This window comes from Typopeltis vanoorti, chromosome 26, assembly GCF_054136105.1.
Source record: "Typopeltis vanoorti isolate ZY-2024b chromosome 26, IOZ_Tvanoo_1.0, whole genome shotgun sequence".
NCBI lineage: Eukaryota > Metazoa > Arthropoda > Arachnida > Uropygi > Thelyphonidae > Typopeltis > Typopeltis vanoorti.
In genome coordinates, this window is record NC_143574.1 from 23,594,428 (window position 1) to 23,612,369 (window position 17,942).

At 35.2% G+C, this 17,942-nt stretch overlaps 1 protein-coding gene across 1 annotated transcript in view; it reads left to right on the forward strand.

Annotated features, from left to right (window-relative positions):
* The first annotated feature begins 2,700 nt into the window (after nt 1-2,700).
* The window catches only part of LOC150092413 (zinc finger MYND domain-containing protein 19-like), a 99,712-nt gene continuing 84,470 nt past the window's right edge, over nt 2,701-17,942 (forward strand). The window contains exon 1 of the mRNA XM_090415016.1: nt 2,701-2,970. Coding sequence (XP_090271142.1) covers nt 2,887-2,970 — 84 coding nt within the window. The 5' untranslated portion in view covers nt 2,701-2,886. The remainder of the gene's footprint in view (nt 2,971-17,942) is intronic.

The window sequence follows — 17,942 nt, forward strand, 5'->3', positions numbered from 1 at the left end:
CGGCAAGATTAAAATTTCCAGTAGTTTTCTACAAAGCATTGCGAGTTTTTAATGGAGTTCTTAAGTCAGATGTGGTTCTACAGAAGATCCTTTTGTCTCTTAATATTGTTGAACTCCTCTTTGTCCTGAGGATTTTTATTCTTAACCATCTGTTCTATGCTGTCTTCTCTTTTTTCTATATTCTCATTCACTTGCTGACTCATTCATTATATATTTCCTAGCTTCTTACCTTCTCTTCAAAGGGCTGCTTTAGTAGCATCATCTAAACATTTCTTTAGATGGTCATACAACCCAGATGCAGATCCTCTCTGGTTACATCCGATTTCTGCTCAAGACCTTGTGTATACAAATCCTGTATACTACCGTATACCATATTATAACGGTCTTATTTTATATCTGGGAATCTCAGTAACTCTACAATAATCGTGTGAAGTCTTTGCCCCCCCCCCCCCCAGATCTAAATATGATGTTACTTATTACCATATAATGATCTATCCCACCTCTCGCTCCATGGAACGCTCTTACATTTTACACTACTGCTATTTGCTTCTGCGTAGCTATCACCAGGTGAGTTATTGACTTTACATCTCCAGTTGTTACATCCGTGTAAACTCATGTACTGTATATATTATCTATTTAGCACATGACACCTCATTTTCACATACCTGAATCAACATGCACCCTTTGTCATTAACACGGTCTTCTCCATAACGTCCTGCCACACAGTGATTATCACTCTGCCCAACTCTTACTATTACAATCTCCTAACACTAATAATTCCGTGCGTTCACTTGCTAATTCAACCATCTCTCTGAGATCTTCAAAATATTATTCCTTTTCATCCCGTGAAGCATCATCACATGGGCATAAATTCCAATAATTAAAAATTCCAATCCACGTGCTTCAAGATTTACTTTTATAAACCTTTTATTTACTTCTTAAGTCTTACGTACTCAACTCTGATTTGGTTCTTCCATTTAGTTTTTATGAGGCTAAATACTCCAGCTTTAGCTCTTCAACTTTTATCTACTCCACTGAAATAATGGGTAAATATCCACAAATATGTGGATATTTACCCATTATTTCAAAATTCTAACCTTTCTTCTTTGTTTCTGTTGGAAGCATATCATCTACTCTTCGTTTTTCAGCTTCCTGAATTATATCATGATATTTAGTGCTTACACTTCGTACATTACATCTCCTAAAATCATTGTCCGTTTCTTGCAGAGTTCGTCGTCAAAACAACAACAACAAAAAAAGATCCACTGGTATTTTCTTTCTTTCTGAGACTCAGAGCAATATTATATTTTCCCAGACAAGGAGATTGCCAAAAATTAAGTAAAGTATTAATTACCAGTCTGTATTTTAATTTCTGTATTCCAAAATCCTTTGCCAATAAAGTTGTCACTCATCTCGAGATAGCTTTGTATTGTATAATCATATGCATTTGTTCACTGTTATCTAATGTCGTGTTGATTTACCGCATGCATTTCAGACAGTCTGACAACTTCTGTTATGTGCATGTGTGTCGTCTATGTATGTACATTAAAATTTAAATTCTTGCAGAGATAATGCTGATGCTGCTACTACTACTACCACCACTACTACTACTATATTATTATTAAATACAAAATTAATGACGGAAAATCTCACGCAAAAAAGATTTTTTTAGTAGTATAATTTTCGCTTGTGTCACAGGCATCTTCAGTACGTGAAATTTTCCGTCATTAATTTATATTTATATGTCTACTCACAATATTCCCTTACTAAGAGTTAATTATTATTATTATTATTATTATTATTATTATTATTATTATTATTATTATTATTATTATTATTATTATTATTATTATTATTATTATTATTATTATTATTATTATTTGTGTAGCTCAGTGGATGTGGCGTTTGCACACCATCGCGCTAGGCCGCACGAAGGAAGTCTTGGTTTCGAGTCTAGTCGGCGACTAGAGGAAATTTTTCTAAGCCTTTTTTCGACCGGTTCCCGAGTTAGTCGATCTCTGGCACGGGCAAGCAGGTTTTTCCTCCCGGAAACTCGGGTTTTTCGTCCTGTAAACTCAAGAAAATCGACCGTAGAACCCACATTATTTCAGACATTAAATATATTGTGTTAGGGTTAGAGACCACGAGATGGCGGCACATTTGAGCCGTCTCTCTTCACTGCGTACCGCTTAATTAGTGATAGCCTTGGGCCATCTGTCTCTGATTGGGTACCAGTGGAGATTGAACTGCCCACTCAGTCTCCAAAAGTTAGATAGGGCTAAATGGCCTCGCCTACTCCCGTGTATACGGGAATAAAAAGGCGTTAGCTGATTTTTTTTTTTTTTTTTTTTTATAATAATAATAATTCTTATTATGATTACGTGACACCTCCAAGAAGTGCTTGGACTCATCGTAGGGGATACACTACTCAATTACACAACTTTCATTCTCATTTATACAACGTACGTTAAAAATACAGATTTAATAATAGGTTTAAGCAGTGTAGATAGTAGGTTGTCAGGTGTCGAGTGTTCTCAAACGATGAGTCCTTGCACTCCATGGCGATTCACATAACAATATATGAGATAATGCTAATCCATCCTACTTTCAATGCAAAAGCTTCAAATGAAATAACCATTTTAGTTGGCCAGGGGGCGTTATTGTTCATGGCATCTGTACCGCCTGGAGGGAGCCAGCTGTTGAGCGGAGCTTCATGCCACATGTTTGGCGGGCAGTGACTTTCGCCATTGTATTTGGTGAGTAGGTTGTTAGTGTGTTGTGCTAGTTGGTTGCGTGGTGGTTACAGGTGGTCTATATTTGTGCAATTTCTAGAATTCAAGAATAGGTTTATCTTATCTGAGTGACTTACATGTGCATCTTGCACATATGAAGGATCCAACGAATGCTTCAGAAGTATGGATGTCTGGAGTCAAGCTTGGGATTGTCCGACTCGGTCGAGCGGCGGGGAAGGTAGGTTGCCTTAGTAGTAAGTTCACATCAATCGCTTGAAAATAGATAAATAGCTGCAGTTGTATTATCCTGCATGTGGTAGTACATAAAAAATAATAAATAAATGAGATGTGTAAAATGAGTTGGCGTTTGTGGACATCTATGACAGAAAAGGGTTTAATAGTACGGTCTACTTAACATTTCTTCCCCCCCCCCCATCCTTTCGTTGGTGCCTCTCACTGACTCATTAACATTCTATATAAACGCTTCCATTCATAATTATTTGGCTTCCAGTTTTGTTTTACGTTTATAAAGCCATAGTTAATATAAGTAGGTGGTACTAACTATATACTTATTTCTTTCCTCTCTCGTGACCAACGTTGCTCTGAAGCCGGTTTGTAAGAGATGTGATACTAAACAGGTTCCAGCGTGAAGAGAGCTCGAAGTCGTTACAATAGACGTTTATCTTTTGTTCCTGAATTGTTATTCTTTTTTGATATGTTGAAACAAGATAACTTTCTGAGTAGTAAATTGGGATTCATTGATTTATCAGAAATGCCATACCGAATTACTTTATCATGAAGGAAACTTATTTTCAAAAATAAATAAAAATAAAATCTATATACATATAGAGATTTCGTTATAAATACTGACACTCCTTCATTTCACAAAACGTGTATTCGATTAGGGTACATGTTGGCAACTAGCCTAGAGTGCATATTGAAGGGGCTTCACCGAAACAGAATGCTGGTACCCAATCGATAGTCTGGTGGCGGGAGTAAAGTGAGACAACAGAGACTACATCAAATTGATCTGTTACTTTCCTTCTCGACTACTAAGAACCTGGCTCACCGTGATGGTAGCAGTAGTCGTATAATAAGCGTAATATCAACAGCAAGTCAGAAGTTGCCAAGTCGTTTCCGTAACGCTGTCTCTTTGTACCGGTCAGGGTCCGCTTCGCGTTCGAGTTAACTGGTCATTGGAAGGCGCATGCACATGCAGTTTATCGTGGGGGCATTGGTTGAGGCAACACGCAAACAAAGGGCTTACGAACCACAAATAGAATAAAGTGTGCTTATTGTCATATTGATATTTTGAATATAAACTGGCGTCTGTCCAGACTCATAATCCTGCAGCATGTTGATGTAACATTACTTTTCGCCTAATCTAAATTCGAAAGGTGGATATTATAATTTACTTGTGAAGAAGGTAGTTTTAAAATCTTCTCGTAGTGACTAGTGTACACAACCTACTGTTATTAGAGGAATGATCCGTAATAGAAAGAAAGTACTATATAAAATATGTAAAGAAAAACTAAATTATGGCAGGTCATTTAGAACAAATTCATTAAATAATTTTCGTGTTAAACCCTGTTGACATAGCTTATAGTAGCCTATGAGAAATTGCCTTATGTGCCGAAATATCTCTGAATCAGAGAAGAGGAGGGGGAGGAATTCAGGTTAAACAATATTATGAAGAAAATTGAAATTTTATCACTAAATTTTAAAGTGAATAAATTATATGAAAAAAAGTTAAACTTACCACTGCTTCTTACATGTTCCTCTACTATCCTAATTGATTTTATTAATTTTTCAAGAAATATTAATTAAAATCAGAACCATTGCTGTCAACACCCTGATTATAATTTTCTTCCTTAAGGACTTCTTGTATTTGTTAATAAAAGAAAGTGATTGACAATGCCTCTATTTTTGAGTTGAAGATGAGTTAGCCTGTCTCATAAAGAGGTGATGGAGATTATCCTGCCAAACAAGGAAACCAAAAAACACTAGCAAACACATTGAATAAATTCAGATTGTTTAAGACAGTACTGTTGGGTTCCCCAAAAAAGAGGCTAACACGATAGCAAATTACAGATGGTCATGCTCTCAGTAGTGGTGGTTCAAGTACTGGAAAAGTTGATTAACCACGCTACCAGGACGTGTGTGTGTGTGTGTGTGTGTATGTATATATATATATGTCCAAGTTACCATGGATGTGAAGTGCATATTAAAATTGTAATACCATTGATATTACATTGAAATATATGATGGATACGAAGCTTTTTAAGATGCGTATTTGATCCATAATAGCCAGTAAGGTGGTTGATGTCAGAATTCAGGAATTGGTGAATGGAATACCCCTATAGGAGGAAGCATGGTTTCATGAATGGGAGTAATTTACCCTTAGTAATTGAGTTATATAAGGGAAATGACTGCATAATGATATTGCTACTTTGCAGAGACATTCAACAGAATACCAAACAGAAATCTCTTTGGTGAAATCAAGCAAATAGAAATGGACAAGAGGCTGACTTAGTCATTAGAGTAGTATGTGGTAGAGAAGAATTAAGCAGTGTGTATGATGCAAGGGTCTGCCTGAACTACTGGAGTTAACTTTATGTTAATAACTGGCAATGATTTGAGTAAGAATATCCAGTACTGTTTGTTACTAAACTACAAGGCACAGCAATAAATAAAGGTGATAAATGAAAAACATCCTGCAGAATGATTTAAATAGATTAGCATTGTAGGCAAGGATAATTTTTGCTGACTGTAAGGTTGTTGTGCATTCTTAATTGAATTATAAGCTGTCTATTATGTTGCTAAGACCACACTGCAAGAATTGAGATTAGGGCTGTGAAGGTAATGATGGACAGCAAACCAAAGTTTTTGGGACCTATAGCATAATTCTGAAAAATAACACAAAGGAGTACTTAATGCCGAAAAGCATGCTGCACACTGATAAGATAAAGTTTGTCTCTGTTTGAAAGACGATTTGACTAAATGTGTACTACTGTACTCAGATTGTTACCTGGGTTTTGTGAGGGTGAAATGGATTCAGTGACAAGTGACCAAGATGGAGATAGGGCTATGGAATGTTTTTGTGAGGATAGGCTGAAAGAATGCAAAATGGGTTTGATAGGTGGGGAAAGAGGGTATATGATAAAAACATAAGATATTAAGAGGGGTTATATAGGATAGATGCAGAAGCAATTTTTGTATAACAGGTGAGGAATGAAGAAGGGAGCATTTCTGAAAGTTGAATAAGAGTGTCATTAGCAAGAATATAAGGACTTGATTTTGCTTAACGATGTGGAATAAGTGGATTTGTGTTTTTCTGGAAGGAGCTGTGAGTACATTGCTAATGCATTAATTTAATGAGATGTGTGATAGGCATAGTGTGAATAATGGTTATTATTATCACTTATATTCAAGGTTTCTGGAAGAAATATGAAACATGAATGAAATAAGTTTATAAATAAATGGAATATTAGTTGGACACATTCAACAAAGAAACAGTTGATCTAAAGAACATTTATCAAAGCTGGAAGTGAGCATTGTTCCTTTTGGGCACTTTCCATGTTAGTGCTGAAGGGAAGATAGACACCAAAATTTGTTTAAATCCACTGCAGTTTGAATTGAGATTTGTGCAGTAATTTAGCTTTTTTCCCCTGATGAAATGATCTTTATCCAAAGCATGTTGTGCTAATTCACTTTTGTTTTTGCTAATCCATTTTTCCCCCCCTTTCTTGCTCTCTAATTGTTTGGCCTGTCTAAAATGAGATACATGTTACTCTTAAGTACCTGGAAAGAAGAGAGGATCCTAGTTGTCTTTACTCTGCCTCAGGGGGGGTAGATATTTTGTTCAGTGCTTTGTAGACCATTCTAATTCATTTTAGAAGATAGCCTAATCTGTTATGTCAAATCTTAATTCAAATTGCAAAGGCTGCTCTTGGAAATGACTCATCTTCTGTACACTTCTGATAATTCTAATAACTAATACTGTAATTTAAAATAAATTTTGGCACACTGCTTTATTTACTTGTTAATTAACAAAGATCGATGTTAGGAGTACATTTGTTGCCTCCAGCTTCATGCACATTGCTGTCTTTGTTTTCTGAATCATTTTTTTCTCATTGAGTGCTAGATAATGTTTGCTAGACATTGGTATATAAATGTTAGTTGAGATATTATTTCATTTGTTTCATGCTGTTCCAGAAAACTTCAACATGAGTGCAACAATTACAGAAAGTTGAACATGGAAACAGCAGCATTTGAACAGCATAGAAATGCCTGGATGCTGATAACGAAGCTTTTTTCATCCTCTCCTTTTTTTTTTTTTTTATTTCCTTGAATAATTTTTAATATGAATGTTGGGAAAACATCAGTTGAATGGTATAATTATACCAGAAATGCATTTTCATAACTTAAATCAATATAATACATTATGTTAGATTATAAATAGAAAATTTCTCAAATTTACAAGAGGATCAATTGCATTTATTGTTTTCCAAAAGAATGGTTCCTTATGAGAAGCAGAATTTGTTCTTTAGGTGAGGGTATGACTTCCCTAGCTTCTGTGAAAGTGTTCGTAGGGATCCTTATGACAGTAGCTACTAGTTGTTTAATAGATATGTGGATTAATTATTATTACGGGTATCTCCATGGAGTCAGTAGACACATTGCAGGAGACCAAACTATCAAAACAATATCTATCATATCTCTTCTTGAATTCATTTACAGACGAAGAACTCACAACTGAGTCAGGCAATGCATTCCACTCATTCACCACCCTCCAGGTGAAAAACCTCGTTCTCGCACCCTTGTTAACCACACTTTTCCTTAATTTCCAGGGATGACCTCTTGTTCTTCCATCACTTTCACATACAGCTGAAACATTTTCCCCTGCATCAATCTTATAAAAACCTTTTAGTAATTTAAATATTTCTATCATATCCCCTCTTCTCTGCCTATCAACCAACCTGCAATCCACAAGCTCTCAATCTATCAACGTAGGGAGCATTTTTTACATCACTCACCAACTTAGTCACTCTCCTCTGAACCCTCCACATTAACATTATATTTTTTGAATAATGGCTTCACACTAAATGTAATCTATTACTCTTATATATTTTGCTCAAATATATCATGAGCTTCTTTCAAAGAGAAGACAGAAAAACTGGCAACGTTCAATTCTGAATAATTTTCATTTTGGCAGGAAGCCAGAATAATTGCCATGCCCAAACCAGAGAAAGATCCAAATGATGTGAAAAACCTGCGACCTATCTCATTACTTTGCAACACCTTTAAGCTCTTTGAAAGAATTCTCCTTAAAAGAATTTTACCACTCATCAAAAGAGCACTCCCGACTGAACAAGCTGGCTTCAGGCCAGGAAGGAGTTTCTGTGATCAGGTCCTGGCTCTGACAACTCAAATTGAAGCAGGCTTTCAGAAGAAACTTAAATCTGGAGCCACTTTCATTGACCTAACATCTGCTTATGACACTGTCTAGATCAGGGGCCTCCTCCTAAAACTAGGAAATATTATAAAGTGTAAAAAAAACTTTCCAACTTTTTGATTCTATTCTCTCCAACAGAAAGATCCGGGTCCATATTGGCGGAAAAAAGAGCAGGCCCAGATTCCTTCACAACGGTCTTCCTCAGGACTCTGTGTTATCCCTTATACTTTTTAACATCTACGTGTATGATCTACCTCATACCAGATCAAGCAAGTATATATATGTGCCGATGATCCACCTCCTTTACCAACCTAGAATCAACCTTGAATACGGATCTGAACACCCTGGAAGAGTACTTTAAGCAGTAGTACTTGAAGCCAAATCCAACGAAAACAGTGTCCTCAGTATTTCACCTGTACAATGCAGGGGCGAATCGACAACTCAACCTTTCTTTCTGTGGAAAAATGGTAGAACACGAGCCTCACCCAAAATACCTTGGGGTGAGCCTGGACAGAAGCCTAACCAATAAAAGGCACATCATCAACCTCTCCAATAAAATTAAAACCAGAAATAATATCATTTCAAGGCTTGCTGGAACAACATGGGGTTGTGGTGCAGAAGTCCTAGGGTCGTCTGCACTAGTCCTCACATTCTCTGCAGCAGAATATTGTGTCCCTGTCTGGGAAAGAAGTACACACACTAACATTATAGACACCCAGCTAAACTCTACCATGCACACAATTAATGGGACAGTGAGAAGCACCCCTCTCTCCTGGCTGCCTGTTCTATCTAACATTGCCCCACCACATATATGGAGAAGACAAGCCTCGATTAAGGAATTTAATAAAGCAGTGAGCAACCCACTCCTGCCCCTACATCAGACTCATAAACCCACCTAGTCTACGCCTCAAATCTAGAAAGCCCCTCTGGTCCATGGACTAACTCTCTTCAGCTGTGCTGTCATCAATATCTGACATATGGAGAGAACACTGGTCCAACAATCTACCAAAAATGGCTTCCTGGTAGAAGATCCCTGTGCATCCGCAACCTGGTTTTGATCTTCCTAGGAAGATTTGGTCATCAATAAACAGGATCAGAACTAGTCAGGGCAGATGTGGTTACCTTCTACATAAATGAGGGGGAGGGCTGTCAGATCACCCTTATTGTGATTGTTCTCCCATGGCTCAGACAATTATTCATATTGTGTACGACTGCCCAAGGCACCAATTTCATGGTGGTGGTCGACAGGATATCCACAAAGTGACAGATGAGGCTTGAATTGGCTTTCTAGCTTGGACCTTGAGCTGTAGTTGGTGTGGCGGTGGTTATGAAGGAAACAGAAGATCACGGTCCCATCTAACCACAAAGACGTTATTCTCGTAGTCACTCTCATAGTCCTCATCATGGTATCAACAGAACTTCTCATGTTTGAAGATGATGATGTAATGGGAAATGGGCCCCTTCTAATGGATAGAGTTTTCTCACACAAGACACAACTGCTCTCTAATTAAACCTAAGATACAGCTACATTTGTGTTGTGAGAACATGCAGCCTTGTCATATTTGTTACAATGGGACGATAATTGTCCCTGGCTTGATTATGACAAGTTACTTTTGCTTTATTTAAAAAAAAAAAAAAAAAAAAAAGAAGGAAAGACTTAGAAAGCTGGTTGTGCCTTTTATCTAATGAACTTTTATATGTCAAGATTTTCATCATTTGTTGCTGGAAATTGTGATTGTACTTTTCACTTACCAGTTTAATGTAGCCATAAGCATAAATAAATAAATTTATCATTTTATAATTCTGAATAATTCTTATTCAGAATTTAAATGTTGTTACCAGTTTTTCTGTCTTCTCTCTGAAAGAAGCTTATGACATATTTGAGCAAAATATCTAGGAGTAATAAATTATATTTAGTTTTCTCTTACATGTGTGAAGCTGTTATTCAAAAAATATATTATGACAATAGTACTGTCATGGCATCTTCATGCAGTGGCGTATTTAGGTATAGGCACCTAGAGCAGCAAATTTTGAGGGGCGGCGGAAATTTCCGGGCTCTCATTTTTGTAATTATATTTATATTATGAATTTACGATATAAATAGGTTATGCATGTAAATCAACATGTTCATTAAATATGGGGGGAGGGACTTTCTGTGGGCCTAAGGGCAGGAAATACCTAAATATGCCACTGCCTTAATGGTTTGCCAGGCTGGCTGATAGATAGCATTTTTGCTCTTCAACCAATGGATCATGAGTTTGAGGCAAAGTGTGAACATGGATGTTTGTGAATATCTTCAGATAGTAGATGAATTTCATTGTATGGTTGGGGAACTACTCTGCTTAGTAGAAATCTGATGTGGCTTAAGTTTCATATTTGTTCTCTAGAGCAGGAGTCCAGATTATTTAACCTTTAGTTAATGTATGATTACTGACACATGATTTACAATCATTTGTGAGTGGAATTCACACACACACACACACACATATATATACATATATATATATATATATATATATATATATATGTATGCAGCAAGTCATATATATGTATATATGTATGCAGCAAGTCATATATATGTATATGACTTGCTGCATTGTCATTCCCCACTGTAATAATTTATTGCATGTGGCTACTTCACACTACACTAATCTACCTTGCAAACATTGTTTACTTTCAGTCAGCTTGGAATGATAAACTTCCTGGGTTACAAATTATTGGGATATCTCAAAATGGGCCTCTTATTGTTCTGCTTTTCAATAGTGAATCTAGTTCAAGTATGTTACTGATAAGTAAGAAAACTGTTCAAAATGTAATTGCCATGAGACAAGATGTCAGATATGACATAACAGTGAATTTTTCACTTTAATTGCAGTAAGTGGCAAGATTTTGGATGCCAACTGTTCTAAAATTTTAACTGGCTTCATTTATTTGAACTAATTTTGCTGGATATATTCATAGTGAACAGCAATGTTCATTAACTTGATTGTCTGGAGTTATTTCTTTTAATGGTATATTGATAAATAAAAATTCAATAGTGAAAATAACGCCACATCTTCTTTATGATGTGGTTGCAGATTTTATTCTTGTTTAAGTTTTAGCTGAAAGTTGGTTTTGTTGGTGATTTTTAACTGGGGTCCTGATACAACCTTCCAGTAGATATAACAAAAGCACATCCATGATTGCTATTAAAGGAATTTAATGTGTCATAGTGTGGTTAATTTCCATATGAGTCAACATCATGATACTATAATATAAATATAATTTTTTTTTTCAATTTACGGTTAAATATATTCTACTAATGAATATATTATATAAATTTAAATTTTTTTAATCCTGTACTTTGAGGCAGGGGATATTGAATTTCTCTATTTGTACATTAAACACATTGGTAGTAAATGTAATTTTTACTAAGTATACCAGTAACAATTACTATATCTTAGACAACTAGCAATAGATATTTATTGTTGAACAGCAACTTTTAGGTCGACACTGATTATTGACGTTTCTAGACATTATCTTCGTTTTCCAGGTATATCAGATGTAATGACACAATATCTCGTGACTGATTTCTGATCAGTAACTTTTTTCCAAATTGATGTATTATTTCAGGTCTGATTTGATTAGTTCTTATTTAGATCGCCTAAAGCACTCCCAAGTACATATAAACCCATCTTTGTTTTCTTTCTGCCTTTTTCTTGCCCCCTTTTTTTTTTTTTTTGCTTCAAACACTTGTTTTGGTAATCTTTCATAAAAGAGCTATCTAAAATGGCTATATCATAATGCCACATTACCTGATATTTTCATTTTTAATATAGTTTTGGCAGTAATGTCATTAATTCACTTCTGTTCTCAAAACTTTCACATGTGATCTCTAGTTCTTGATCATTTTTTTCTAACTTAGATCTGATCTGTATATTAAAACTGGTTTCAACTCATACTATACTTAAAGCTGGGTGATCTTATTTCACAAATTTATTCAGCAAAAAAAGCTCCTGAGATTATTATTTCGTGACACCTCCAAGGAATCCAAAGACTCATCGAGCCTCCATCGATTGGTGTCCAAATCAGCCTTCATATCCTGAAGGCTGATTTATCTGCATGAGGGATGAAAATCCTCAGTTTCTGGTAGAAGAATACCCTGCTACCTCTGTATGAGATCGACTAACTTGCCTTCAATTGAAAAAACCTGCATAGAGATTCCTCCTATCACAAGGATTGAACTTGGACCTTTTCCAATCAAAGGGTGCAACGTACTGTTGTTCTTCTAATTGCCCTATGGAGGCAAAATGTTGGAAATAAATGGAGCAAGAACCAAATGAAATTTATTATACACCAGGAATCGAGAGTATCTCTTTGGAGCTGTTTTGAATGTGGACAGTCAGCCTACAAAGATGATTAACACTATTATTTAACAAGATCCTTTATTCTGGTGTGATCCTGACAAACTGGAGAAATAATCCGTTTATAAGAATGGTGTCAGCCAAGAGTGCAAGTATAAAATTTTGTCACAAGTATAAAATTTATTAGAATTTCACAAAAGTGAATGATCAGAATATATGAACCATCCATTGGACAACAGACTGGATTTAGAAAAAAATAGATCTATTATTGATCAGATCTTGAATACGTAGAATTGCAGAAATAGCTTAGTCTTTGTTTTATTGATTTCAAACAAGCATTCAACTCTGTTAATAGAGAAAAATTACTTCAAATCCTCTATAATAAAAAATATAAGTATCAAAGCCCAACGTATGAAAAACTAACTATATTGTCCGAACTTCAGTGTAATGGCGCAGGATGATAATATCAATACATCACTGTTCAGCAGGAAGAGAGGAGTGATATTAGACTGTGTTCTAACCCATTTTTCAACTTCTTCATAGATCTTATTAATAATGCAGTAGAGGAAAAGAAAGGAATAATAAGTGGTATACATTACTCAATATGCAGATAGTAAACGTAATCTACAGTATCAGATAAGAAAATTAGAAGAAAGGTGTATAAAAAAAAATAAAATATATATATATATATTTGAAATAATGTCTGGAAAATTAAGAAAACACTATAAAGAATTCAAAACAAATTAGATATGAACTATATGGATCACATACAGTTATGGATAATATCAAGCTACAAAGTTGGAATGGTTTGGTTGCATAGAATGTATCCCCAGACTAGTGCAATGGGTATTGGATGGACAGATGAAAGGAGGACCAGAGTTAACATGGTTACATTACAAACTTCATAAAGCAGAAAATGATAAGAGATCTCACACAAACAGAAGAAAATTATAAATTATTATCTGTGAGAGCTCAACCTGTCCTTGGTCTGATATTTATTTCCATGTTTAACTTTGACCCCTTCACTAAAAATTTTGCATAAATAGAAAAAATGTGTAACTCATTGGTTCATTGCTGAGAATTCAGTTACTGATTTTCATACCAAATTTTGTGACGGCAATTATTTAATTTGGTTAAGGATGCTTAGACTTTTATAGATTTATTTAAGAAAATAACATTACTGCATTGAGTTCGTTTAGTATGTCCTACTTGAATATCCTTGATAATGTGCTCCATATAGATTGGGAACAACATTTAGAGATGGCATAATATCCTGTTGCACCTAATTTAACATTAAACTATCTTCCTGACTTGCATATTATGTATATGTTACATATCACTGTGTGTGTGTGTGTGGCTGCATCTACACTATTATAGATTTAGTACTGTGAAGTTTCATCTTGGTACCTTATGCTTTTTCAAGATCACTGAAGCTTAAAGGTCACTCTTATTATCCCATGATTTCTTGACTGCTTGTCATGACTATCTGTTCGTGGCCTAAATCGCTCTTTTTTTTTTGATAATTGTTTCCTTCAGTGTTTTATAGCATTTTATCAAGTAGAAATGTTTTATACTGGTAGCAATCAATTTTTCCTGAAATACTCAGTAAGGAAATTTTCCCATTGTTTTATTTCCTTTTTGACCAAGACTCTAGATTATGCTGTGCTATGTAGTTGCTACGAAACTCTTACACCACATATTGTTTCACAAGAAATTATATTTTGTAATCCTTTATCCAAATCATGAAAATACTTCATGTGCATGAAATATTTTCATGATTAAGCTCCTTGTGTATAGAGGCCGTTGACTTCACGTCAATTACCTGAGGTGTACTATGGTTCAGAAGGATTTTGGAAAGATAGTTTCAACATTTATTGGGGATCCAAGCCAGACCCAGGAAAATACAAAGGTTGAATTAATGCAGAAGTCATATATTTAAATAAAGGATTAAACAAGAATATAATTTCTTGTAAAATATAATTTACTTTTATACTACATATTTCATAATTTCAGGTCACACATGTATTCCAGCTGTGTCTACATATTTTAGGTTACTGTGTCTACAATAACTTTCTTGAAGTATTGTGTATATTCCTGGAATACGTACAATATTTTCCAGGGTATTTTCTATCATTATTGTTTATCTTATTTCAGATTTTTCAACATTATTCCTAATATTCCACAATATTCTTGCTTTCAGTTTTTATATCATCTTTATGAACTTGGATTTCTTTTGTGGCTCATTCTTCTCTTTTTACACAATATAGACTCGACAATTTTGTGCTTCTGCAGTTTGGCAACCTAATGGGCTGAGTGGGTAATGTATCAGCTCTCTAACCACCAGGCTGTGGGTTTGAATCCCACTATAATCATAGATGTTTTATGAACATAGTTAATGATAAATGAATTTCATTCTGGTGAAACTACCATTCTGTTTTATTGGAAGTCTGAATGGCTTGAATTATCATGTTTGGTATCTAGAGTATGATTATTACTACTCTTACAGGACACCTCTAAGGAGTCTGACTCATCATGCACTTCTCACTGTTTCCCCTACTTAATCCTCCAACTACACACAGTACTACCATCAACATACACAATGACATCTGCTATCCACTACTAAAAACAATAGTATTTTTGTTTGTAAATTGCATTGTTCTCCTGGCTGATTTGTCACTATGCAGGATGAAAATCCCAAGTTTCCAGGAAAAAAAAAAACCCTGATTCCTCTGTGTGAGATTGGCTTATATGTCATGTTCCATTGACATATAAGCCCATATAAAGATTCCTCTCATTATGATGAGAATCCTTGGGTCTTTTTCTATTGAAGGGTACGGTGGCCTGTTCTTTCAATTGACTGAGGTACTTCCTCATTATCTAATCCTTAGCCTTCTTGCAGTGCTAATACTAATGCAGAATAGGCCAAAAAAATTTTTTGTTATTTTCAAAATCTTTCCATGACTTGTTATGGAAATTTGCGTGTCTTAGAACTTTACACAACTTTTGTTGTGTAAAGCTCATACAATGTTATTTTTCCTTAAACCTTCATTGATCTTGCAACTCGGGATGCTTTGGAGGACTTATTGTGGAAGGCTCACATAATGCCATCTCTCCTTAAATTTATTCATTACCAGGGCACTCAGCTCCCACTAATAACCAATTCTGCTTGTTCATCACTCTCTAAGCAAAGTAATTTGGCTCTACTTTCATTTTCTAGTGATAACCCCCCCCCACACACACATCTTACCTTTACTGAAAAATTTCCTTCATCTATCTTTTTTTTTTTTTTTTTAGTAAGGTGTATTTCTGTTATACTTCCTCCTTTCTTCATATCTGCCAAATTTTGCAGTTCACAAACCTGTTATTTTATTTATTTACCTATGCTCCTTCTGCTCTTCCTCATTCACATGAAATGTAGACAACCAAATCTTTGTACACCATTCCAGATATGATTGTATCATGGCCTTATAGAGTGAGACAACTTATTCCTCTTCATCAATGTTTTGAACGTATTGCACTGAGCCCATTTATTTTGCCCACTTCTGCAATATCTTCCACGAACTCTTCCTCCCTTACTATCACTACTAGATCCATAGCCTTAATTTCTTGCATTGCAGTCTTATTCATGTAATATTTAGCATTGTAATTCCTTCAGTGCAGAATACAGGACTTTACACTGGAATGTTTAACTAGCATCTGCTGCTATTCTTTGCCTACAGTGTCATACATTTCAAATCCTGTGAGATCTTTATCAGTTTAACTGTTGCTCTCCCTTACTTATTGTCAGCAGTATACAACTGATTTTAAGAGGAACTTGTGGCATAGTAAATTAAATAATAAAGAAACATGTAAAAACCACAGTGATATCTTTAATTAGTAAAAGGACAAATATTTCATACTAAAATTAATAGTACATCTTCAGTGTCTGTTACAGTAATAGGAATGGAATACAAGCAAAACGTTTAGTGGATCACCTATTAAAATACAATTGTTACCGCATGCTAGGAAATAATAGAAAATAACAAATTTAATCTATTAAGATAAATGATTTTTTACATAAGATAAAAGTCTCCCAGATCTTTGAGAGAGAAAGACAGTCATTTCTATTTAAATTCGGTCGGTGTAAGATAGTTTCACAACTTTCTTTGTATAAGCGTTCATATTTGAATCTGCACCTATGGAGAACAGCTTTATCCCACTGGACATTATGAGTAGAGTCGATACTGTGCTGCGCCATACCGACTTCAGAGGTTTGTTATAATCAATATAAATAATATTGATGTTCTTTTATTCTTTTTTCCAAAGAACGGCCAGTTTGTCCAAAATAAGAGACATCGCATTTACAAGGTATTTGGCAAAGGCCAGCCAAAGATAGAGAAGACAGTAGGAACTCTGCGGACTGTTGAAGAAACTGTAGGTATTGGAACATAAGAGTCAAGTATCTGTTGGATTAGATTCCAATAACTTTTTAATGATGGAAAGTTCTTGTTGTAAGATTATTGGGAAAGAGCAAACTTTATGTGCTCTATGAATTAGAGTTTAAGAATGCAAAATTTTTGAGACGTGTGGTGCGCACACCTTTTGTGAATGCATCTACCAGTAAATGTGGGTTTTCGATAGACGCTTTTAGATAAGGTACAAGAAGACGTTCTAGTAAGGAGGATGTTCAAAAATAGTAAAGTACCAGTCCATAGTGAACTGGATGCATGGGTAAAGGTTATTTATCTGTTGTAGAAAAGTGGAAAGTTCATCTTCAGTGTGTGGCCAAACACTCAAGTTATTTCAGTTGGAAAAACAAAATCTACAAACAAATTGAAGGTACTGCCACGTGTAGCCCTCTGTCTCCACCTTTGGCAAACTACTATTTGAAACAATTCGAAGATATTATGTTCTCATCCATTCATCCTCAACCATCTCTTTGGTACAATTATGTCTATGATGTTTTTGCTGTTTGGCCACACACTGAAGATGAACTTTCCACTTTTCTACAACAGATAAATAACCTTCACCCATGCATCCAATTCACTATGGAAAAAGAAAACTCTGGTACTTTACCATTTTTGGACATCCTCCTTACTAGAACGTCTTCTTGTACCTTATCTACAAGCGTCTATCGAAAACCCACATTTACTGGTAGATGCATTCACAAAAAGTCTGCGCACCACACTTCTCAAAAATTTGGCATTCTTAAATCTCTAATTCAAAGAGCACATAAAGTTTGCTCTTCCCCAATAATCTTACAACAAGAGCTTTCCATCATTAAAAAGTTAATGGAATCAAATGATTTACAACCCCAATCAAATTCAGCAGATACTTAACTCTTATGTTCCAATACCTACAGTTTCTTCAACAGTCCGCAGAGTTCCTATTCCATATATTCCAGGAATTTCAGAACCTATAGGTAGAATTCTG